The following is a 26091-nucleotide window of genomic DNA, read 5'->3' on the forward strand; positions in this document are numbered from 1 at the left end:
ATTATTACATCTTCTTGATTGATTGACTCTTTTATCATAATAACCTTGTCTCTTTTGACCATTCTTAGTTGAAAGTCTGTTTTGTCTTACGTAAGTATAGGTGTGCCTCCTTTTCTTTTGATTACCACTTTCTTAACATACCTTTTCCTATTCCTTCCCTCTCATTTTATGTGTCTTTAAGGCTAGAGTGAGTTTCTGGTAGGAAGCATATCATCAAATCTCGGTTTTTTAATCGATTCAGCAGTTCTTTGTATTTTGATTGGAGAACTTAATCCATTTATGTTTAAGATAATTATTGATAGGTGAGGACTTAACTTTTCCCATCTTGTTAATTGTTTTCTGGTTGTTTTGTACATCCTTTGTTTCCTATTTCATATCCAGCTTTCTTTTTGTGTGTGTTTTGATGTCTTTTGGCGTCAGTATGCTTTGAGTTCATCAGGTTCTTTTGTGTAATTACTACAGGTTGTCCCTTGTGGTTACCATGAGGCTTCCATAAAATATCTTAAAATTATAACATTATTTTAAACTAAAAACAACTTAAATTCAATAGAATTCCTAAACTTTATACTTTTGCTTTTCCTTCCCATCACATTTTTGGTTATTGATGTTACAGTTTATGTATTTTTAATCTTGTGTAACTAAAATGGATTATTATAGTTATTTTTTACTGTTTTCTAAGTTTTAAACTAGAGTTGTAAGTAAATTATGCACCACCATTAATTACCATATTACAGAATCTAGCTTTGACTATATTTACCATTCTCTGTGAGTTTTCTACCTTCTTATGCTTTTATGATGTTAGTGTCCTTTTCTTTGACTCAAAGAATCCCTTTAGCATTTTTTTCCTTTACCATTTCTTGTAAGGCAGGTCTAGTGGTGATGAGCTTCCTCAGCTTTTGTTTGTTTGGGAAAGTCTGTTTCTCCTCCATTTCTGGAAGACAGCTTTACTAAGTGTACAATTCTTGGTTGACAGTTTTTTTCTTAAAATATTTGAAATGTATCATCCCATTCTCTTAGGGCCTGAAACGTTTCTGTTGAGAAATCCACTGGTAGTTTTACGGGGCTCCTTTGTGTGTAATTTATTTTGCTGCCTTCAGAATTGTTCATCTTTGACATTTGATAGTTTAATTATGATGTGTCTTGGTATAACCTGTTTTGTTGGTTAGGTCTGCAGATGCATTTTGAACATCTCAAACACTTCATCTGGTTTTGCAGGGAGTCAGACATCAAGGCCTCTGTCACGGGTTTGAAGGTGAGATGCCTTAGTGCTGCTTGTGTGTTACTAGTGGTTTCTAGCTAAGCCCGTGGTCTTCTGTACGTTGTGAACTGGCCTGATATGTCAGTATCTTGTCTAAACTCATTTCAGAAATGAGAAAATTGAGATATGGAGAAATGAATCATCTTGCTAAATTGTGATGTGTATCGTTTCTATAGTCTTACCTCGTTCACTTGTGTTTTCTCGTGTTAAGACTTGATCATCCCCTTTGCCTACTACATGAAAGAGAAATGTCTCCTGTACCCCAAGCTGAGGTGCTGGGGTTGGGGCTTCCAGTGGCGTGTGGGCAGGGATGATAGTTTTTGTGGGAAATTGTGATAGGAACCCCTGTTGTGTTTTGAAGATTATAATAGAAAGAAGAGTCTTTTGACCAGTTCTTCTGGGTACCTAGAAACACATCCACCAGAAATTCAAGTTCAAGTTGAAGTCACGTTCTCCTCTCTGCCCATTTCTGCTGGATCGGCTGGCTGTTTGAAAGCAGGCTGGAATGGGCGCGGCTGGGCGCATTAGAAGTTGAAGACAGTCTGTGTAGCACGTTTATCTATAATTCATCAGTCATCCAAGGCTTTTACAGGATAGCTAAGAGAAATGTATTTGGGCCCAGATAAAGTGTAAAAACAGAACATTTGGCCGCTGCTGTCACATCGTGTAAGCGTGGCTGGGTGATGGTGGGCTCGGGGGACGGAGGGCTGTGGATGCGGTGAGCGGAGCGTCAGCGGGAAGCAGCGCGGGGCTGCATCGTGCTCGGGGCGGCTCTGTGGACCTGCGCCCTTGGTTCTTTTGTGAGTGGTTTGGAGTCACTAGCAGAAAACACACGTTCTGAATGTGGGAATAGGGCATTTGAACTTACAAATTTTCTTACTGGCTAATGACGGCTTTCTGAGAGATAGAAGATGAGACTGGGTGTTCCCTCTTCCCTCTAGCTACTGTTTTCACATGCAAACATGGTTGATTTGTGGGGAAGATGATTTGGGGTTTTGTAAGGTTTTACTGACTGTTCTTAACAAGCTGAGGCCTGCACTGTCACTGTGTCGCAGGGCTGGAGTGCTGTGTGGAGACAGCACGGTGACCTACCACGTATTCCTGCCCTCGGGTCAAGGACAGCCCATCTTTCCCCGGTGTATTTTGTAGGAGGCAGAGGGGAAAGGGAGGCCTAAGGACCTCTTGGGAACCACTTCTCAGACAAACTGGATGTTGAAACCCTGCCCCTGTCCTGTCATGTAGAATGAGCACTCTGGAAAAGCAGAGCATTAGGCCCTGGCGTTGCGCTGTGAAACAAAGCACATCTCCTTTATCGTGGGATTTCCACTAGAGAGAGATGTGCTGGTGCTCTCGGACGGGGTCACAGCTGCTGCCACAGGCCTCCTTGGACAGGCCTGCAGCCCTCGTCCCGCTGCCCTTGGTGGAGGTAGGCCAGCACGTTCCTGCCACTCAAACCACATGGTTTCCAAACCCCGTGAGAACCCAGTGACTTTCAACCACCCAGAACTTTGCAGGGCTCAAAGGATGTTCAGTGCAAAGACTCACCATGACATGTTTTTTTAAATAAGTAAAAGCACAGGATGCTAACGAGAGAATGGAGTAAACTGTAGCTCGACCTTGGCAGGACCAGCTCCAGGAACACCAAGAGCAGGTTTACCTTGCACTTGACTGTTGTCAGATGTTGAACGTTCTTGGCTGAGCCCCTCACAGCCGGGTCCTGTGTTTTAGGGGAAAAGTGCTCCTTTATCCAGGTAAATATTTTTAACCTGAGCATCACTTCTTGTTCCATTTAAGGGGTGTCTTTTTGCTCAAGACACGTTTGAGTTGAATTGAAGCATCTGGCCCTATTAAGTTTGTAGGATGTTCTGCAATGTTCTGCAGCGGTGGCAGAGCTTGACCATGGGTGTTAAATGTTCTCCTAATTGGATGCCTTAGCAGTTAGCTGACTGCATAGGTTTTTCGGCATCAGGGTCATTGGTTTTAGCCTGAGGACCAGGACTTCAGGTGACACCTCACTTGTAAAAGGCCTTCTGCCTTCTCAGAATGTCGTAGTTGTTCGCTGTTCTGAGAGGGTGTGACAGGGGGGTGAGTGGAAGAGTAAGAGAGCGCCCGTGTGCCGACACTTCAAACTGGGTAAGAACGCACTTTTCACCTGACAGTCGGTGTCCCAGCGAGGACAGGGGATGCAGTAGGAAGTGGGCTCCGGTTCCCAGAACTGAGAGTTTGCGCGGAGCACTCGGAGCTAACTAGTTGATGCTTGTCTGTCACCGAGACACAGACACCAAGAGTTCCTGGGATGTCAGCCTTGCTCCTCCATTCTCAAGAACGCTCCTTGGGCTGCACAACGAGGACCCAAAGGTGCTGTGGGGTGCTGGGTCCGGGGGACCCTCAGAGAGAAGGGCAGGAATAAATGCAGGTCAGTCCTGTGAAAGTAGGGCTGATACATATTCAGGTACTGTGAATTTGAAGCCTCAATCTGTGGTTGTACTGGAAACATAACTTTCACTGTGAAAGTTTTAAGGTTCTTTTCCAAATCGAGTTCGTATTTTTGCTGTAGAGGTGGAAGGCACAGTACTTGGTTTCTGATGCCTGTTGTACAGCTACAGTTGTCCTGTGTTCAGAAGTGGCACATCTTCCCTCCCAGTGGAGAGTCTACTTGGTAATGAAACAAAAGATGGCTTAGTTATCATCTTTCTGGATCCTCCAAACTGGGACAATATGCACGTAAGCAAGAAGGAAAAAACAGACCTGCCTTTTCATCTCAGGTTCCTAATTCCGAAAGATAGTGCTCCTGCGCAGTGCAGTGACAAAACGAAGCTGGCCTTCAGCTGATTGGCTAGCGGGGCTGTGTCTGGAGCTCACACTAGATGGGGAAATATTGTCCAGACTTGTCAGCTGCACGGACCAGTGATGGTCAGCACGGTTATGATCGGGGCGCACGTGTGTCCATCCAGGACCCCTGTGGAAAAGCATACGGCGGTGACTGTTCAGGGCCTGGGACAGGAAACCTTCCTGGGGAGCTGCCCTCAACTTTCTAGGCTGTCCTGCCCAGCTCTGGTGCCTGAGGTGGAAGGTCCCAGATTAGCTGAAGACGAAGCCACAGGATCAAGCCGTCCCAGAGCCAGGATCCTGGAGCCATGCTGGGCATGGCCTTCAAAGCCTGGGAAGGCATTGTGGTTTCTGCCGTCTTTCTGGGGCTCCAGGGTACTGTACGCAAGGCTCTGACTGGGATCTGCTTTTGGTGGCTGGTCTCCTGTGCAAAAGGTATGTAAGCACCAAACCACAGAACCAATAACGGTGAGTGCCCGACAGGACGACTGGTTGCTTAGGGTTGTTACCATTAGTCAGAATTGAGCACTGTGGGCCCCTCTTCTGCTCTGGGGGGAGGAGGAGTTGGTGAGAGCAGATTTATATAAAACACTGGATTGTCCTGGTTATCAATGTCTGGCTTATCAGTTAATATATTTTTTACTCATAGTCAGCAGAAAACCACAAATACAGATTTTAAAGTCTTGAGCTAAAGCTTTATAGGTGGAAGTGGAAGTGGGGTCAGCCGAATGTAGTAAAAGGCATCAAGAAGTATGTGACTCTCCCTTGAGGTCCTCCTGCCGGACCAGGGCCGCAGCCTCAGGTGTCGGTCTGGGTCAGCAGGTGCCCACAGTAGAGTATCTGTGAGGGTGGTTTGCAGGCTCGCCCGTCCCCACCCCTTTCCTCCCTGGGTCTCTCTGTCCTTGGCTCCAGGGCCAGTGCTTAGCTCTGTCCAGACCCGAGAGGGAACGGGATCCGCTGGGCCCAGGTCTGCCCTGCGGGGTGCATTGGGTTGATCTTGCAAAAAAGGAATTTGCGAAGCAGTGGTGTGACAGCTGGAATGAGCACTTTATTTTTAAAAACGACAATAGAAAAGTACCTTTAAACAGTTTATAAAAGCATAGTAGACTGTGGAAGTTGCTCTTTTTTCCTTAGAAACGAGTACAGAAGTGTCACCAGGAAGCAGGCGGCGCTGAAAGGCTAAGCAGGGCTCAAGCACAGGGTAAGCGCCCCTCACCCCCGCCCTTCTTGTTTTTTGTGATGACCTTTAAAAGCTTCTTCACGTCTTTCTAAGGGAAAACAATGAAACTAAAGAAACTGACACCAACCACGTAGTCATTAAAACATTGAAACTTTCAGCACAACAGTGAGCAGATCAGTAAGAAAGCTTGTGACCAGCAGTTGAAAACCTCAGGTCAGTATATTTTTACACACGGCTCTTCTACAACAGTGGGGAGAGCAAGCTGTCCCAGACTCTGGACAGGTGTCAGCTTATGACACAGGGCTGACTCCGGCTTTGAAGAAGTCTTGAAGCCAGCTGACCAGCGTGCACTCCCCACGCCCACTGCGGCACCCGTCTCCCTGGGCTGGTGCGGTAGGAGGTGTCACAGCGAGCATGTGGGATTCAAGAGCATGCTGTAAATATTTTGGCACAGGGCTGCCAAGACTTGAACACCAGCTCTGTTCAGCTGAGGTTTTGCAAAATGAGTTGGGAGACAGGAGCTGCCTGCTGCAGCCACTTGGCTTGGGCAAAGCTGGCCCCCTCCTGAGGCAGGGCTGGCCTCCCCTTCTCAGCGAGACGGACACAGCACGTCCACTGGGGGAGCTGTGCGTCGGCAGGGCGCACGCACAGGACCGTGCTGTTAGGAAGATAAATGTAAGAAAATGACAAAACCTAGTCCTTGGCACACAGTTTTTATGGTCACCTCTGAGGCTGCCAGACTTCCCCAGAGCGCACAAGGGAAAGGCTGCTTTGCCCAGCGGGAGCCCGCCGTGCGCCAGAAGCCGCCGGAGGCAGGCTGACTTGCAGGGCTGTCCTGCTAGGAGGGGGCGCACATGGAATGCTGCAGTAGGTAGCGCAGTCCTAACGCCTACCGCCACGTGCTGATGCCCCCGGGCTCAGGCCAGGCAGGCAGATCTCTGTACATTCACAATAGGATTCTGGAAATTATGGTATTTAAAAACATGCCTCAAACATGCAGCTTATTTTAGAGGAAAAAAATAGATACTTTTAATTACAGGCATTCAAAAGTCAAGCACAAAATTTGTGATCCAGCCCAGTGTAAGATCATCCATCCTGTCATACTTAAAATGTTTGGTATAAAAATACTCACTCTCTCTGGTTTTATCATTGATATCTTTTATGTTTCATTTGAAAATATCTCCGAACTGTACAGAAATGTATGTCAGACCATGCGTTCACAAATAACACACTATTTCTTACAATTATACAGTGTAAAAGAGTAAAACATTTTATTATATTTTTTTCTTCGAGTAAAACAGATGTGTGATAGAGGCTGTGGCAAAGTCTTGACGGGATCAAAACTGGGCGCGGTTTTTCAAGCCTGAAACAAAAAGGAGACGTGTAAGGAGAGCAGTTCCCACAAGCCGGCGTGCTGCGCCCTCCGAGGCGCGGGGCTGGAGAAGGTGTGGGGCTGGAGACGCCGGCGGGTAAGACCCCAGGGGCCGACTCCCCACGGAGGTGCAGGTGCGGACGTGTGTGAACTTGGAACCTGTCAATCACCAGAGTATCAGTGGCCCCACCTTAGACTCCTGGGGAGTATGTATTTAATTTCTGCTGCTCTCTCTCTTACTAGAAACTTTTTAGGACCTCCTTTTCCTGCAGTTACAAGGAAACGTACATATGTGTTTTGGTTTGTGGCAGAAAAAGGGCCCTCGGACACTCATTAGAGTTTGTCCTGAAGCAGCCTGGGGCGGCAGGAGTGAGCACACCTGGGCTCGGGCGCCCTCCCCGTGCCGTCAGGGCCTAGGCATCAGCTCCGGGGCCGCAGCAGTTGTTTCCTCACGCACTCACCAGCTTCTGGCCCCACGTCCCCGTGGACGTCTGATCCGCGCCCTCTGACTGCAAGGGGAGCCCCCCTCCCGCCCCCCACCTCCCGGTCAGTGTCTGTCAGCAGAGGAGGGAAACCAGCTTAGAGGAAGTGGAGACCAAGCCAGTTTCCTCCCCCCGCACTCCGGCTTGTCAGGCCTGGAGTGGCCAGCTCCACATCATCCCCAAGCTTGACCCCGCGCCAGCACCCCAGCTGTGTGCTGATTCCAGGAAACCATTTCTGAGGAACAGTCGTTGCTCTACGGCTGTTCCCATCTTGGAAAAGGTTACAGGGGGCTGCACTTGGCAGAGTCCCTTGGGCTCTGGGACCCTACAGGCCTGCCCACTGTCGCCGGCCTCTGACAGACACGGGCTGGGGGAAGCCCTGGGGAAAAAGCTGAACGCAGATGTGGCAGCACTGGGGCTGTGCGGGCAGATGGAGGAACGCTGGCCACGGGGCCCCCGCTTTCCATGCTCAGGACGATGGAGCTCCTGCCGTCCCCTCCAGCCCTGGCTGTGCGGCAGGGCCAGGCGGGTCTAGAACTCAAAGGCTACCTTTGGGCACGTGCACATGGCCAGCTCCCGCCTCTTTCTGTTTCCACCGCCAGTTCCTAGGCCATTATCCCCACTCCCCTCGGCTGTGCCCTGGACGCTCTGCCATGACTTTGAAGGCCAGACGTCTACACCCGGACTCTCCACCTTGCCTTCTCTCGGGTCACCTCATCACCTTCTTGGTTCGCCTCTCCTGGTATGTGTCCACTTGACTCCTAATCTCCTTTGTTTCAGGCAGCAAGAGGACAGTTCCTCAAGCACCTCCCCCACCCCCAGCTCTCCAGTGCCTCAAGACCCTCAAAAGTTTGGTCATAGTCTGCTTTCAACAAGAGCATGCCGCCCACATTCCTCCCTCTTCCCTTCTGTTTGAAAGCCAGCAGGGTTCATATGTGCTGAGCATACTCAAACTCAGTTTAAGCCCCTTCTCCTCCAGCCCGCAGGGCTTTCTCCTCTGAACTCTAACCAGGAGCTCTCCTTGTCCAGGCCATGGACCGGCTTCTACAAGGACTACCTGGGCTCATTTTCTTCCCTAAGACCATCTCTGACATGGTCGCTTAGACGCAGCAAAAATTCAGGCACTTAGGTTCCAGGACAAATGAAATGGGAACGATGGGCCATTAACGGGCTGTGGTCCAGAGACTCCGTCCCCGCCCGGGGGCCCCGTGGGGCTCTGTACACTGGCCTTTCCTCTGCAGGAAGCTGATCGGGGGGTGAGAAGGTGCCCCCAGCTTCCCGAGGCCATAGCAGCCCACCTGGCCCCCTGAACAGGAGGGAAGGCGCAGGGGCCTGGTTAACTGGGGCTGACTAGGAAGACTGATCTAGTGAAGTTCAAGATCAGGGAAGGAAGAGACAAGGGAGGGGTGAGAGTCGATAGTTTCCCGAGCTTTTCCATAACTGTGCTGGGTAAGTGCAGCTCTCACATGGGAAAAGAATGTGTCCACACTGCCATAGATGTCCCCAGACTGAACAGAAGGTCAAAATGTGGCTATTTTGGTCCCAGTAAACAAGGAAAGGGGTTTAGCTAGGAACGGAGTTCAAACTTTGGAATGTATTAACAAGGACATTCTAAACAGAATGCAAAGACATCCGGGAACACAGAACGGTGGTGGTGGGGGGGCGGTGTCAGGCTCTGTTTAGAGAGCAGACCTCCTCACAGAGCCTCTCTCCTGAAAGGGGGTCAGCTATGACGTGCGTGTCACGGGGTAAACGAGGGGAGAACATGTGTACAACAGTGTATCTGAAGCAGGTCACAACTATCCCAATTTGAAGACACTGGCACCTTCAGGAACATCCCACAGTTCTAAACCAGTTCATTTCAGCTGTCTTTGGTCGAGAAGATGAGTCCATGGCCCTCAGTACCTGGGGACATCTGCTGATGGGAGTGGGTCAGGGTGCTGGCTGCCCTTCCCTGATACAACTTGGTAAGTTAGAGGCTGTTTATCCAAGTGCCTTGTGAGCTTTTTCTCCTGGCAATAAGAAAATCCCTTCGGTTTTCCCCAGTCCATCTACATGTATGTGACCTATTTACTAACGATTTCTTCCCCCAGTTTTTCTAACATTTATTTATTTTTACCAAAAGCCAGATATAAAACAGTCCCATCCCAGTCCCAGTAAGCATGGGGCATCGTATAATTAGGTCTTTAATTAATAAGAGTGGTTTAGTTTTCATTTTATACCTGTCAGCTTGATTTTTAAAAAATCAAATGCTGATAGTAATTTGTAATAAAGACTAAACAGGTTCAGTCTATAGTCTCCAGGAAAGGTCTTCTGCAGTTAGACACTCCTCCCTATTCTAACGCTGCAACTCCCACGGCTGTAGCCATTGGCCCCCGTCCCGAGCCACCTAGGCGTTTCCTGCGTGGATTCCAGCCCTGTGGCCAGAGAGCCCCTCTCCCATTATGTCCAGGCCTCTCTGTAGTGTCTCCATAAGCGGTGTCACCTCTTCAGATCAAGCCGCCTCTAAACTCTTGTAAGCCAGAGGTGGCCCTGGAACTGGTGAGCCCCATCCTGAACTTGACTAGAGCTGAAGACAGCACCGCACCCCCACCCCATCCACTGCCCACATTCAGGCCTGTCTGGAACCTGACTACTCTTTGCTGCCCGCCGTCTGTAGAGTCTCCACTTAGGCCAGTGGCTGCTGCTTCTGGTCTGGGCTTCTCTGCATGTGCCCAAATTACTGATGTTTGGGGTTCATTTACTGAATTAAAAAAAAAATCACTGTCCTAAGTGGCTTCTAAAAAAATTGTATGGGTGAGTTTTAATTGGTCCTTAAACTTCCCCAGAGGAGGGGAGAAACCAAACAAAATCTCGTCTTTTTGAACAGTTTTCCTGGGAGGTAACAGCCGTAAGAACATCGTGAGCACAGCTATGAAGGCCCATGACACGAAGGGAATCTGATCAGTTAGGAGGCTGTAGAAGCAGGGGGAGATACACTGGCTGCCCCCACGTGATGTGGGAAAACATTCACCTGCTGGTGAGTTTGGTTAGCGTTGGGGAACACAGCCCCCAGGTGCCAGCTTCCCGTCCGGGGGAGGAGGCAGCCCGCACTGCAGGTGTAGGTCTGAGCATGAAGTCACTCTCACCCCAAACCAGGTGACGTCTGGTTCTCTGTCCTTAGCAGGAATCTTGTTCCCTTTCTGACTCATCTTTTCTTTATAAGCCCCTTGTAGGGGTGAAATCTGCCACCTTATTTGGGCCCAGACGTAACTGCTGTTGGCTTGCGCCTGGCATTCCTGCTGTTCTAGGTCAAGCTTTCCAGAGACTGGAAGCCTCACACGTGGTGCCCAGCAGGCGGGTCGCCTTCGGGACGCTGCACAATACTTCCAAGACCGCATTTACTGCTGGAAGTAGGAGAACTGAGAAGAAACAGCTGGAATCCACAGAAGAGACAGACATATCACCCAAATCTTCACCACTAGGAGAGCCTGGCAGCTTAGAGGAACACGGTGAGATTCCAATTCAGCTGTGCCCCGGGGGGAGGGTGCAGCTCAAGTGGTAGAGCATGTGCTTAGCATGCATGAGGTCCTGGGTTCAATCCCCAATACCGCCTCTAGAAATAAATAAACCTAATTACCTCCTTCCTCTAAAAATAATTCAGTCATGCCCAAGGGCGATCACCCTATTTCTGAAAAGTCTCATAAAAATGCCTCTGAGTCACCAAGAAAGGACTGCACGATAGTCAGTATAATTGGATTAACAAATCAAAAGGAGTATGCAAGTTACATCTGAAAATTTCCACCAATGGTTAATTAAAAAAAAAAAAAAAGGCTTAGGGCTTAGGAGAAAAAGCTCCATTCATATGTAAGTTCCTTTCAGTGGAGTATCTCATTCCAGATGAAAGGTATTGACATCCTCGCTCAGGCATCAGCCCGACCAAGCAAGGCTGCGAGGACCAAGCGCTGGGTGATGTGCTTTGAGTTTGCAGAGCTCGCTTGCTACCCTGGGACCATCTGCCCGTGGGAGGAGATGACAAAGAGCAGACCCTGGTCCTGAGCACCCACACCAGCAGGTATCAACCCAGAGTGCCCACCACACCCCAGAGGCCTGGGTTCCCAGGGGATACTGGTGTGATGGTCCCGACAGCGCTGCCAAGGACATGCTGCTTCTTGGAGCAACTGTTTAGTCTCTAACTTTGGGACTCACCAGCATGCTCCAGTTTTGTAGAACAGCTCGAGAACAGTGCCACTTGAAGATTGTATTAATACCCACAAGACAGATTGCAGCCACCATCACACACCTGGAACCTGGGTGGAGAAAGAAATCGTCCATTAACGCACGCAGTGACGTCCACCCCGGCTAGCCGGCCTCCCCGGGCCTTGCAGCCCAGCACTTCTGAGGGCACAGAGCTGGGAGGACAGGCACCACTCAGAGCGACTGTTACATCACTCTCGCCCAGGATGTGGCGGAGCAAGTGCGAAGAGGCACTCGGGGGCCAGGGTACAGTGCCCCTGTCAGCCAGCCTGGGGGCAGGGCACCTGGAGAGAAGTGTGTCCTTCAGGCTACCAGGGTATAAGCCACCTGGGGGCAGGGCCTCGGTGTGCACGATCCTGTGGGCTTGGAGCCCCAGGACTGTCCCAAAGCCCAGCCGGGGAAAGCATGGGACTGCGGCCTCCCACGAGAGCAAGAGCCTCAAACGTAACCACCTCCAGGGCCACTCCAGACCCCAGAAACAACTCTGGGCAGCCTGAGGCCACGGAAGCCCTTCTCCAGGAGCTCCCCATGCACCTGTGAGCTCAACTTGATTCCAAGCACCTACTAGGGAAAAACAACCAAAAGCAAATACTTGTGCACATAATCCTGCTATTCCTGGGGTCTGAGAATTTTGAAACAGAAGGGTGCAGAGACCCAGTGAGTAGTCCATTTTTAACATTCTTCCCGCAGGTGCGGCTACCTTTGAGCCGGCTGGTTTTACCAAGAATTCCTGGTGCCGAGGAAGGAAGCTCAGCACACAGACTCCAGGGCCCGTTCCTGGCTAACAGCTCTCAGGTGTTTGGCGCCGTGCTCCTTCCTGGGCACGGAGCCTGAGTCTCCGGAGCGGGAGCCACCCCTCCCGGATGCAGCGCAGAGAGGAAGCCGCCTCTGAGATTGTGGGTGAGGCTGAAGGGAGGCTCTCCTTCCTAAGGCATCTCTCAGAATTAAGAAAAAAAAAAAGGTTTTCCCCACAGTTTCACTATAAAAACGTTGAAGGATGAGTAGATGTGATTCTAGTTTCCTAGTAAAAGCTAGGTTATTTGAGGATAGGAAAACAGATGTTCATCTCTGCAAACAAAACCTGACTGCTCATCCGACTTTAACCAGCCTTGTCCACACCTGTGAGCAGGCGAGGGGGGCGGGAGTGCCTGCAGCAGCAGCCCTGCGGGGGTCCTCCTGGTGCGGCCAGACCAAGGCTGCATTTTTAGGATGCCTGTCCTTGAAGAAATCACACTGATGACCAGATGGAATCCTCTTGGTCTCTGGGCTTAAGTTAATCAGGATGACTCAGTACTGGTGATTTAAAAGTACTGGGCCCACAGGGTTTTCTTTTGTCACCAAGCTGCTCTTTGCAGTTATTATAGCAACAACACTTGTCTGCACACCAGGGTTTCCCAATGGGCAGAGAGGAGGCATGGGCTGGAGTCTGCTCTACAGGGACCCCATGAGATGACTCCCCAGAGGACACACAACACCAGCGGGAATTCCAGACGCACTCATCTTTAACTTGATGGTGAGCCTGCAGGTCTTCTGAATTTCCATTTTCAGCCAAGCAGGGATGATGGCAGTGGAGGGTGGGGGCCGTCTCCTGTCAGTGGCCTTGCCCTCGCGGCTGTGGAGAGGCCCTGACTCAAGGTCCTGATCGTAATGGACTGCACTCTTCTGGGGACCAGCCAGGCCACTCTCCTGGTGCAGTGCTCAGGGATCTCCATCTTCCAGTCAGACTCACAGAAAGTGACAGCTCTGACTGCACTGGGCTATCGCCACAGTCACCCGCAAGGTGAGCTCCGCACATGCTCGTCAGTCGTTAGCCGGTGTCTGATGTGTCCTAATTTCCAAAGCCTGGAGGAAGGGCAGTGGCTGCGAGGGGTGCCACGTCCCCTGCTTTATAACTCATGCAGGAAGTGGAACAGACCCTGGGGCGGAGGGTGGGGGGTCAGAACCAGGGCACATAGAGCCCTCTCTCAGGGAGAGGCTGACCCACTTGGGCTGCCCGGACACCCTCTGCCAGCACTGCCTTGGAGCTCCCCCTGGCTCCAACCTGCTGACATTAATTTAACTTCTCTAATCCTCTTCTTGCCTGCCCTTTTGCTAAATCATTCTCTTAGCTTGAGCAAAGTGAGGTCTGTTCTGAAAAATGAACCCTGTATCAAGGTGAGAAGGGTTTTATCTGTGCTCCTGTGTACAGTGAAGCACCTGCCAACCCCTAACCTTTACCCTTTCCTTATTTTGCTTTTTCCTATTAGCCTTTCTCCCCATCTGAGCTGTTGTGTTTTAGTATTTTATTACTCATCCTCTCCATTACTGAATGTCAGCTCCACAAAGGCAAGGGTTTTGTCTACTTTTGTTCACGGAATATTTACTTTGTTAATGAACTTAAGTGTGACTCAGAGAAGGAAAGGAACTGGCCCTGGGGTCTAGGGAGGCAGGGGTGACTGCAGGAGTCACAGCAGCTATCTGGGCCGCTGTGAAGACTCGGGGCCCTTCCCCCCTGCTAAGTTCTCAGCTCGGCCTTGATGTCTGTCTAGCCCTTGTGCTCACAGCCAAAGCCAGACGGGGCCACTCCTCCCCAAAACTAAACAAAAAGGAACAAACAGCTTCAAATTCCAGCCTTGTTATCTCTTGCTATGTCCTCCTTTAATTTGGTGAGGCTGTAACTGCATGTGCTTATAATATCTATGCTGTGGTCTTGGCCCATGGCCAGGGAAATTTCACGAGTTCTCCCATATCCCCTCCACCTCTTTCTTCCCTGTTCTGATTTATTTAACTACATTTGGACACCCGACAAGGAAAACCATGTAATCCTTATTCTTTGTAAGGAGTGTAAGGACTAACGACTTGCTGTGCTTTCCTCTTCTCAACACATCTGGGAAACTGATCCTTCCCCATCATTATCGTGTATCCAGGGCCCTCTGCCACTCGGCTGGACCATTAGCAGAACTCTGGTGATGTGCACACACTTACAACCAGACTACACACCATCTGTCGAGCAGCATGTTGAGCAAATCAGAACATCAATATCACCCACCCCACCAGCGACCACTCTTGAGGGTCTCACTGAGGCCACACGCGTGCCTACACCCCCTCTGGAGCATCAGGGGCTACAGTTCTAAAACCGTCCATGACTCCTGCCCTTTGGAACTTCAGCTCCTCAGGGCCCAGGCCGAGTGCTGCGCGTTTCCTATCTCGCACACGGTGGACACAGGGCACACGTCTGTGTGAAGAGTTAAGAGCTTGTTCACTTTCCTAGTCTAGTCGCTGGTTTCCCCTTAGAGTTACTTCTAAGTCCTTGAAGGGACCTCTGGGAGAACAGGCCTCCCTCATGCCCCACACATCAGAAACGACAGGAGCGCATCTTTCCATGGGGGAAGAAACCCCCTCCCAAGGCCTGCAGGAAGGCCACGTGGATCTGCCCTTCATTTGCTCTTTTCAAGAGGCTCATTTGGGCTCTCAAATGTGTCTTATTTCATCAGCACCCCTGTTTTCAATTCTAACTTCCCTTTCCCTAAGATTACAGAGCCTGGATTATGAGCTATCTTGGAAAGGACTCAAGAGACTAGAAGGAGCCTGAGTAATGATCCGTACTGAGCTGGTCTAACATCAGGCAGGATGGAGATGGGAGTTCCAGCCCCAAGTGCAGTGTGACGAGTTCAGTGACCTGTCCTCCTTCCTGACCACTCCACTCCCTTCAGACCCCAAGGGAGGAGTCTGGCCTATGTCCCCAGCTTATCTCGGAACAAAGGCTACACCCACAGGAGACAAGCCTGACTCAGGGGGCGTGGGGTCAACTGCCAGCCTTCTCTGGTAGCCACACCACCTGTAGATCCCTGGGGAATAATGAATGGATCTCCATCTATTCAACTGCTAAATGATCATGTCTTCTCTTTGTTCTATATGAATGCTTAAAACAAAATCCTTCCTTAGGCCCCATGCCACCGCCATTTTTTGCCAACTGGAACCACCAAAATCGTACTCAGCTTTCCTGTAGCACTGGACACCGCAGCCAGCACTGCCCTTCCGAGGCTCCATGCCTCACCTGGCTCCTGGTCACTCTTCATTTTTGATAAGCTAACTCCTTACATCTAGTGAGCCTTTGGGTTCTGTCCCACTGACCTGTCTTCTAGTTTAAATTCCTCAACTGTCAGCTTGTGCTTAATGCCAGATCTACATTCCAACCCACGAACTCTCGTGAGCGTCACAATTTCCAGTTTTCTCATCCTAGACACCTCCAGGTGAACACCTACCAGCCTCTGAAAACAGAAGCACTGCTGTGAGGGAGAGAGGCGCACAGCAGTGGACCAGTCACCCTGGCAACAGATGAGATTCCCACACAATGAATTGAGTAAGGTTTTTCTGAGCAAAGAAACAATGGCTGGGGATACATAACTTGAGTTTAAAATTAATGATAGGCGTTTGGATATGGAATATGGACTTAAGATTTGTTGAGTCCAGAATTTCCTAAGATTTCACAAAATAGTAAAATATTTTAAAGAACACTTTAGGTATGTACCATGGAGTGCTGAATTTATTTCTAAGAAAAGATATTTAAAATATGACTGTTCTTCACTAACACTGCCATTTCATTTAGGAAGAGTAGTTTAACACACACAGAAGAGCATAAGGGACACATTCAAGGAAAGAATCCAGATTTCCCCGTCATCACAGATGAGTGCAAAGTGTTAACAGGTGCCACTGGCCCCAGGACGAGGTGTAAGGGTGCCACTGGTACAGGTTCTGGATAAGAGGGTTAGGGTTGCAACATTAGTCTCCCAAGATTCTAGGAATAAAGGGTTCACTGGTCCCAACTAGGTTTGAGAAATACTGCATCCTGGAGTTTCCTAATCTTAAACTGTCACGTTGCGCATACTGTTACGAGGGTTCTGAGAATTGTTTGGTAAAGAAATCTGTTTAACTCTCAAGTCTCTGGCCACGATTACATCTGAGGACAAGCACACACTCAGAAATATGTCAGGTTGGGGAAGAACAGGTACATCCCTAACTTACTCAAGTTGATGTCTTAAAGCACAAAAATACTATCCCTCAACTTATTTCCACAGCCCGGGGTGAATCCCAACTAGTTGGTCTGTGAGTCTCCTGACTGGGCACGGTGCTGCCCGTCACTAATCCTGTTGGGTAAGGCCCTTCCTTCACGAAGACGCCTTCCTTCTGACCTAGGACCGGACTCTCTGGAAGAGACTGACCTTTTACAGTACTGAGAACTTTGGCAAATGAAATCTGCACTCAGCAGCTCCCCTGGAAATTGAGATGAAGGTGACATGAGCCACCAACTGAGACTTTAGGTCAACAGGGCAAACTGCATGTGGAAAGTAAACCCTGGAACACTTGTAAATCCCATTTGGGGCTCTCCTCCCTCCTCGGTAAGAGGGCACTGACCTGCACGAGGCATCTACTCCTCCAGTATGGCCCTGTGAGTGGTCAGAGACAGCTCTCCATTAACGGTGGGACTAAGTCAACCCAGGCCACTTTCTCCCCTCGTGCTCTTTCCTTCTCCAGAGTCTCAAAGGCCTCAGGTGACCAAACACAGGACTTAGTACTAATGGAAGAAGAAACAGAACATCTGAAGTATTTTCATCTTAGAACAGAAGCTCTCCAAGAGAAGGCGTGTCAGCATTAGGTAGAGATGTGTAACAACTCCCCATGGCCTCAGCATTTATAACTGGATGAATCTGGTCCCAACCTAAGTCTCATTTTTCTTCCTATTTTGTGAAGGAATGATGTAAACCAAGGGCTGAGTGTAAAACGGTAACATTTAAAACACTTGACTTTAGGGCAGACTTAATTCACCAAATTAGAGCTCAGAATAACAGTGCTAAAGAAACAATCCCTTTTAAAACTGCACCCAAAACAATAAAATACTTAGGAATAAATCTCACCAAGGAGGTGAAAGACATAAACATGGAGAACTACAAAACATTAAGGAAATTAAAGATGACTTAAAGGAATGGAAAGATATCCCATGCTTTTGAATTAGAGGAATCAATATTGTTAAAATACCCATAATGCTGAAGGCAATCTACAGATTTAATGTGATCCCTATCAAATTACCCACCATATTTTTCACTGAACTAGAACAGACAATCCCAAAATTTATATGGAATCACAGAAGACCCAGAATTGCAATAATGAAGAAATAGAATGAAGCTGGAGAAATAACCCTCCCAGACTTTAGACAATACCCCAGAGCTCTAGTAATCAAAACAGCATGGTATTGGCATAAAAATAGATGTATGGATCAGTGGAACAGAACAGAGAGCCCAGAAATAAACCCACACACCTATGGTCAATTAATCTTCGACAAAGGAGGCAAGAACATACAATGGAGAAAAGACAGTCTCTTCAGCAAGTGGTGCTGGGAAAACTGGATAGAAGCATGTAAATCAATGAAGTTAGAACACTCTTTCACTCGTACACAAAAATAAACTCAAAATGGCTTAAAGACACGATAAATTTCCTAGAAAACAGACAAAACATTTTCTGACAAATCTTAACAATGTCTCCTAGGGCAGTCTACTCAGGTAACAGAAATAAAAGCAAAAATTAACAAATGGGACCGAATGAAACTTAGTAAGCTTTTGCACAGCAAAAGAAACCATAAACAAAACAGTGACAACCTACGGAATGGGAAAAAATATTTGCAAATGATGCAGCTGACAAAGGCTTAATTTCCAGAATATATAAGCAGCTCATACAACTTACTAACAAAAGAAACCCCAATCCAAAAATGGGCAGAAGACCTAAACAAGCAATTCTCCAGTGAAGACGTATGAATGGCCAATATGCACAAATGCAAATCAAAACTATAATGAGGTATCACCTCACACCAGTCAGAATGGCCATCATTAAAAAGTCCACCAAAGATAAATGCTGGAGAGGCTGTGGAGAAAAGGAAACCCTCCTACATTGCCGGTGGGAATATGGTTTGGTGCAGCCATTATAGAAACAGTATGGAGATTCCTCAAAAAACTAAAAATAAAGACTTACCACATGATCCAGCAATCCCACTCCCGGGCATATATCCAGAGGGAACCTTAATTCAAGGAGATACATGCACCCAATGTTCAGAGCAGCACTATTTACAATAGGCAAGACATGGGAGCAACCTAAATGTCCACTGACAGATGACTGGATAAAGAAGTTGTGGTATGTTTATACAATGGATTACTACTCAGCCATAAAAAAAAGAATAAAATAATGCTATTTGCAGCAACATGGAAGGACCTGGAAATTGTCATTCTAAGTGAAGTAAGCCAGAAAGAGAAAGAAAAATGCCATATGATATCACTCATGTGGAATCAAAAAGGAAGAAAAGGACACTATGAACTCTTCTACAAAACAGAAACAGACTTGCAGACATAGTAAATAATCTTACAGTTATTAGACAAAGTGGATGGGAAGGGATAAATTCGGGAGTTTGAGATTTACAAATGTTAGCCACTATATATAAAAACAGGTTAAAAAGTTTCTGCTGTATAGCACAGGGAACCACGTTCAACATCTCATAATAACCTTTAATGAAAAAAGTGAAAACGAATATATGTACGTATATGCATGACTGAGACATTATGCTGTACACCAGGAATTGACACATTGTAACGGGCGGTACTTCAATAGTAAAAACAAACAAAAAAACCCCAGTGTTTTGTACTTAACTGAAACTCGGGCAAGACACTGAATTAAAGAATGCGTTTGGGATTTTACAGAAATTCTACATTCCTAGGGAAAAAAAATCATAAGGTAGTTCTCTGAAGCAAGGTTAGGCCTATGATAAAATGGCACAAAGATGCCAATGTAGGATATTGCTTCCCTCAAGAAAATTTAAGGAAAGCCTACTGTAAACAGCACAGTCTGCCTTCAGTAGAAACATTAGGTGTTTTGGGAAGATGAGAACCTCTCCAAAGTTCTAACATACACACAGGTGTGCGGGGAAGTCAGTGCGGCAATCTGAGACTCCCACACTGAAGCACTACGTCTGTGAGTAGATTACTCACGCTTGTAACTTGAGGAAGGTTTGTGTTCAACATTGGCAGCAGGTGAACTATAATCACGTAATTTTCTGACGCCTGTTTCTACAGAAACTAGCACAAACTGCTTATTTAATAAAGTGGGAAGTCCAAGATCGTTTCCTAAGTTAGGCTCAAACCAGTAGCATCCCTCACGTCTCTGTCAGTCCCAAGTGAAAGCCTCTTGGAAGAGACACACAAAGCAGTTCTTCCGATGAGTGCAGTGCCCTTGGACAACCCCGGGAGGTGCAGAAGGTGTGGGTGCTGAGGCAGGGTGATAGCTGCCATTGACCAAATCTCACCCTGGCCTGGGCTCGTCCACACACCGGACCCAGCTCTCATTGAACCTTATTGCGTACTTACACAGTATTCAGCAGAACTGACGGGACTTCCAGCCCTGAGAAGTAGCCTCGGAGGGAGGGAGCCAGCGCATCTGGAAAGACATGTGGGGAGAAAGCTGTGAACCAGGGCTCCCCGGGGACATCCCATTCCTCACTGGGCATCCTGCCGGGATGTTGCCCTCTACGCTGTTCCGAGACAAGACGGTGCCCCTTCAGCCTTGACCGCGGGCAGCTCAACCCCCAGGGGCTGAAAAGCGTCAGTGCAGCATTGTGAGAAATCCCCCGAAACCCCTTTTTGAATATAGGACCCCCGTTCTCAAGAGAGCGCCCAAGGCCCGGCAGCTCCCTTGCTCCCACCCTCCTTCTGCTACCAGCTCTTGCTGGGCTGAAATCTGTCCCAGCCCCCTTTTCCACACCCGTTTGGCAACACCTAGGCCAGGGGACAGGCTGCCTAATGGTTTTCTAAGCAAGATGTAGAAACATGTATCTGCTTTGATAAAGGGACGGTCATGACACCATCCACACTGCAGGTCTGGCCAGGACTCCTGGCTGTGAGATTCTGCTCCATCCTGGCCTCTTGGCACTGGGGTGTCTGGGGCCCTGTGATGCTTTGTGTACCTGGCAGGCTGTTCTCTGTCCCACACTGAGGAATATGTGAAAGAAGAAACAAAAGGACAAGTGCACTTTGGCTCTAACAGAAGTCCGTCTACTGGCACCGTCAGCCTTGCCTTCAGACAGGCAGGACGTGCCTGTTTACTGCTGCTTCCGCTGACACTGAGGAGGGACGGCCTTCCCCCAGCCGATAAGCGGCACAGGTAGCAGTGCTGGGAACAGGGAGGGCGAGCAAATTACAGCCAAGGGGAGGCTGCACAGCAGAGGGCCGGATGGCCCTGCGAGGAGGTGGCATCCTCCCCAGCGTGGCAGGAGAAAGACTGCTCCTTATCTGGGTTTGGTCCAAACCAGTCAGGTCAAAACCTTTCTGGAGTAGAATGCAATGCTGGGAGGAATTTTAGCCTAACAGTCAACGTCAGTGGTTTAGTAAATTCTGTAGCACACCACTTTCTTCACGAGGGATCTTACTACTGTCTCCAAAGCATAAACAGATGAAGCAGCAATCTGGCTGAAACAGAGATGCGAGGGGCCTGAGGCACTGACGGAGACCTTCTGCCTCTTCTTACCTGATTTGTACAGGAGGGGAAGTCAGTTGAGGTCTGGGTATTCTGAATGACATCCACTATGGTCATAGAACCCAGTGGGGTCAGGGCTGGTCAGAATCCAGAGCTGAGCCCCCACTAGTTCTGACTTGATTCTAAGAGCTGGGCTGTCTAGGAGTGAGTCCTAGAGAGCCCACACAGTACCCCTGGGGTACTGGTGCAGAAGTCCCCGGAGTTCCCTTCTACCCTGTGGGCCTCCTTCACGGAGTGGCTGTTACTGCACCATGAGGGGCCACCTGGGGGACTCTGGCCTCACTCACCCAGGAAATAGGGGCTTTAAAGGACCAAGGATGTATTTTGAGCTTCTGCCTCGCTGGGGCTCCACACCTTGGGGAACCCCTTGGGCCCGCTGTGCGGTAGTCTCACCAGAGGAGCACATCAGGTATTACTAGAAATCAGATTACCAGCCAGAGTGGGGCCCCCATATTCTGAGAGGGCAGAGCTGTATTCCTCGGGAGGTACTGAAGCTCATTTAAGGCTGAGCCAGAGCTGTTTCCACCCTCATGGCAATTTTGAAGACAAGGGACCAAAAATGTCACAAGCAGATAGGCTAAAAACATGTCACCCTGGGAATTGGGGGGGGGGGTATGCAGGACAAAGGAGAGAAATAAAGAGGGGAAATGTGGGAGGCAGGAGGATGGAAAGGGCGAGAGGGGGTCAAGTACAAGGGCAGAGAGGGAGAGGGCAGAAGGGAGGGGAGGAAAACAGAGAAACAGACTCAAAGAAAAAACTCATACCTACCCATGGCTTATGGCTTTGTGCATCTGAGTCCACTTGCTCACTAAGCAAAGGGCAGAGTTGGAGCTGCCTTCCTGAGACAGGAGGTAAAGGATGGGCCCGGGGCACAGCCCTGTGGCAGGTGTGGGGCTGGGAACCTAAACACACAGTGGAAGGGGATGGGTCCGAGTGCGTCAGGGTCGGGGGAGCGCAGTGTGGCGGCTGGTGCTGCCTGGGTGTGGGGCTGGGGTGCTGAGCCCAAGGAGGCCAAGACACGTTGGTGTTTCACAGAGGAGACGCGGGGAGAGGGAGGCTGATCGGGGAGGGGAGAGCGCAGAGTGGATGGCATGATTCCTGCTTCAGTGAAGGTGACTGCGAGAAGGAAGGCCCTCACCTCCCGGCACCCACTCCAGCCTCTGTGCCTGCCTCTCCCGCACCCGCGCCTTGTCCCCCGCACACAGCCCTCGAGCTCTCTCAGGTGCACACGCGCCTGTGGTGCGGGGTCAGAGCACTGCAGTCAGCCTGAGCCACATGACTTGAGCAATCCAGGTGACAGGTGGATTCTGAGCCAGGGTGAATTCAGCCTGCTGGCTGATTCTCAGGGAGGATGTCTTGGCAATGAAGTAAAAGCAGGCCCTGAAATCCATCCCTCTGGTGCCCCAAGGCTAAGACACACTGCTCACCGCGACCCAGACTCCCAAGGCTGCCTCCCTCCAACTCTGAGAGGCGCAGCTGCACCCACCTGCCAGCAGAGGGCAGTGAGCTGAGCTCCCAGGGACACACCTTAGCCCAGGCAGCCAACCCCAGGGAACAAGCTCTTCGGTGCTCATCCCTGTGGTTCTCCAGGAAAAAGAAAAAGGCCACCTGTTCTGCTGTTGTTTTTGGCCTGAGGTCACTCGTGGCCACTCTGACCATTGCCTAGGGGCTGCTTTAGGTGCATCACAAACACCAAGGAAACCATGGTTCCCTGACTCCGGCTCCAGGAACAATCCAGCAGGCATTAAGTCTACATGGGTGACCTTCCTTGTAACGCAGTGGTCCTGTCTGCAGAAAAACGCACGTGTACTCAATCACAGATACACAACTGCACGCTCACAACCTTGCATGCAATGCTGGGAGCTTCTGAAGTCCCCTAAGAACCTCTAACATAATATATATGTGCCAGAGACTGCTAAGCACATCACACAGATTGTGACATATAGGTCAACAAACCCCACAGAAGACCCGGGACGCGTCTCTGCTAGAACTTAGTAATGCTGACAGTTATTACTGTTAAAATTCACTGTGCAGGGGCCACACTGTCCGGGAGTCCACTATTGCACTTCCTCAGGAATACTCTCAAATGCAGTGGCCCTGCAAGGGTCACACTGAAATCTCCAGCACCTCAGCATGGGACCAGTGACTCCTGTGAATGGTGACAGACTAGACAGGAGAGCACCCAGAAAAAGAAATAACCCAGAGCAAAAATAAAGTGGAATGCCAGACAGAGGACTAGGTATCCGTAAAAATAATTGCCATCCTCTTCCATTTATAGATGAGGAAAATAAGGCCCAGAGGATTAAAATACATACAGACTTCACATTCCTAGTAGTGTTGCCAAGGCCAGGAAGACCTTGACTGGGCTCCAGGCTGGATGCCCTGCCTTATCCTCCAGCCCTGCTACAGCGGTTTTCCAGCAGCACAGTGGAAAGCACCGAGAGTCATTATTTGCAATTATACTCTCCCCTTCCTAGTAACCGAGGCTCATCATCCCACGTGCCTTTAGAAACAGAAGAGCTCATTAGGTAGCTGGCTTAATTCACAGCAGCTAATATTAACAAATACCCCTTAGTGTAGCTACTTCCTTCTCTGTGGAATAAAGGGATAAATCTAGACCAGTGGTTCTCAGTGTGGCCCCTGACCATCAGCACCTGGAGACATGTCAGAAACGCAGAAACTGAAGGGTAGAGCCCAGGGATCTGCATTTCACAAGCCCTCCAGGTGATGAAGACGCGTATATATGCTCACATTTGAGACACTGCTCTTGAACGAGGTTTCCAAAAATGTGAACAGAAGAGGAGATGCTCTAGAGTGGAGTATGTTTGAGAAAAATGCAGCCTCAGCAGATTCTAGACACCCCTTAGTACATTAAAGGCTCTGAGAAGCTGCTTGCCTTGAGTTAACCCTGGCTTTCCCAAGTTTACCTGACCACAGAATCTTTTTTATTATATAACAGCTATTAATACCTGTAGGTGTTGAGAAATGTTGGTCTGGAATGCCCCTTCCAGCGGAGACGTGGATCCAGGAGGCTGAGGCACGCCAACACGACATCCAAGTTCCCAGCTCGTAATGGAACTAATTAGAGCTGGAAGACTGTCCGACCAGCTGGCACCCTGGATGTCTAATCTACGAGGAGCGTGAAGATGTTCTTACCTCTTCTAATGCAGGTGCTCTACCAGAAAGCAGACTTCCCAGCACCATATTCAGAACCAAGCTCTCTCTCCTTTTTAAGGCATGGATATTCTTAGGCAGGTTTCTACCACTGTCCCCAAGATATCCTGCCAGGGCCTTCCCAGCATTGAGCCAACGGCCACCAGCCACTCACACATTATTTAATTATAATCAACTCCGAGCGACTTCAGATCTAAGGATCCGCTCTTCAGCAGGATCACCAAATAAAGCAGGTCAGGTCCCACAGCGAACTCTGTTGAGGGCTGCCAGGCTGAGGAGAGGCTGCCAAGCCAGAATCATACTCTGGTCCAAGAAACTCCAAACTCACCAAATAGACTGGAGTGATGATTTGCAACACACACACAAAAAATCATCCTCTTTATGGGACTAATTACAGAGCTCTTTTAAATAGCAACCATCCCCATTTCTAATAAAGCATTCGCCACAACTGGAAGAACACTTTTCAGGAATTTCTCTCCTTCAAGAAATGAGACCCATGAGGATTACTCTCTAAAGGAACATCCCCCCACCCACCCACTCATACTCTTTCTCTTTCTTAGACACAGACACGAAATGCAATCAGCTTTCTCTGCTACTTACTTAACACCTAATCTTCCTTGCCTAGGGTAACGAGACAGGTTTCCATTACCCAGGCAGAACGTCAAGATTTACGTGAACTAGTCCAAAGGTGAGGTCTGCCATCTGACCCATCCCAGCAGCTGGGAAGGAGGTGAGCAAGCAAGTCCTGGCGGGAGAAGGCCCTGTTCCAGCGCAGCCCTGTGACCCCACATGGCCTCCCAGTCTTCATGGGGAGATGTGGCTGAGGTCCGAGACCAGGCAGCACCTGGGTCTACACCCCAAAACAAGGCCCCAGGCCTGTGAACACCTCTTGCTAAGACCACTCAAGGCTGGGCTTAATTAAACATAAACCTGTAGGGATAATTTTCTCTCCTGAGCGACTCTTTCCCTGTCAGGCATGTGAAATGTGCTCAGACATCGCAGAAGTTCACTCAAGACACCACTCAGGTTGAGGGCACCCAAGCGTGTAACACCCTGTGTCAGATTAAGTCCACAGTGGTTGCTTGTCATCCATATTTAATTTTGTCAGTCTGTTAATTTTTAACTATGTTTGTTATCAGGGGCCATTAGAGGTCTCCAAGAACTGCGCTCAGTGGAGCGAGAAGCACTTCGTGGCAGAGCGGATGAGTCCTGAAGTTGGGGTGTCCCACTTTCCCATCCTGTCACCGAGTTCTGGCCTTCCCCACTGGCAGCACAAACCCTGAATAAAACATGATCCCATTTGGAGTCGATTTTCCTTTTTACCCCTGTCACAATTCGTTTTCTTCAAGGAGAAGTTCACTTTTCTTTTATGAAGGCTACATGTTATAATTCCAAAGTTTCTTTGTAAACTTGCTACAAAGCAGTTAGACTTCACATTCTTCCCGGCGGTATCTAGGTGCCTCTTCCTACCAAAGACGCCCGTTTTGCCCTGGCATTAGCCGCTTCTCCCCTTGACCAAAGAAAAAAGCCTGCCTTGGGGCCTTAGGTCTCTCCTGGCAGGGTGCTGTCCTGAGTCCCTGCATCCTAACTGCTCCTTAAGCTACAAAGGGAGGGCTCAGGAGCCCCTGGGCCATGCCTGGGGTTCTGACCACCTCCTACTCCAAAAAGGAAACGGAAAAGCTCGTTTAACAGTAATTACACCATGCCACGCATTTCACTCTTTCCCCCAAAATAACCCCATGAAATAAGTGATAGATGAAGAAACTGAGGCTCAGTGAGGTTAAAAAAAATTTGCCTAAAATTCCAAAGTTAGAAGAATGGGTGGAAATTCTCATTAAAACCTGGCCTGTCTGATTTTAAACACTGAGTCCCAGTTATGTGCCAGCTCTTGGCACCACCTGTCCTGTTGTGATGGGGGGACCACACCATTGTTAGTAATCCCAAAGCAGTGGACTCGCGAACAGTACTTACGGGTGAGACTCAGTGAAGGGCTCTCACTGCTAGTGATGTC

General features: G+C 49.1%; 1 protein-coding gene and 1 long non-coding RNA gene across 3 annotated transcripts in view; one reads left to right on the top strand and one right to left on the bottom strand.

Annotated features, from left to right (window-relative positions):
* Nucleotides 1–5115: 5115 nt before the first annotated feature.
* The window catches only part of RBPMS (RNA binding protein, mRNA processing factor), a 158717-nt gene continuing 137741 nt past the window's right edge, over nt 5116–26091 (bottom strand). The window contains exons 7-10 of one of the 2 annotated variants that reach the window (XM_031440172.2): nt 21675–21808; nt 19742–19811; nt 11310–11410; nt 5116–6630 (exon numbers count right to left, since the gene is read on the bottom strand). In XM_031440172.2, the coding sequence (XP_031296032.1) occupies nt 11396–11410; nt 19742–19811; nt 21675–21808 (219 nt within the window). In that variant the 3' untranslated portion in view covers nt 5116–6630; nt 11310–11395. The remainder of the gene's footprint in view (nt 6631–11309; nt 11411–19741; nt 19812–21674; nt 21809–26091) is intronic. The other variant, XM_031440176.2, reaches the window with a different exon arrangement.
* On the top strand, nt 9870–19165 carry LOC135318902 (uncharacterized). The gene is made up of 3 exons (XR_010377328.1): nt 9870–10612; nt 11001–11175; nt 12048–19165. It is a non-coding gene; the product is annotated as an uncharacterized LOC135318902 (long non-coding RNA).

This window comes from Camelus dromedarius, chromosome 22 (assembly GCF_036321535.1).
Source record: "Camelus dromedarius isolate mCamDro1 chromosome 22, mCamDro1.pat, whole genome shotgun sequence".
NCBI lineage: Eukaryota > Metazoa > Chordata > Mammalia > Artiodactyla > Camelidae > Camelus > Camelus dromedarius.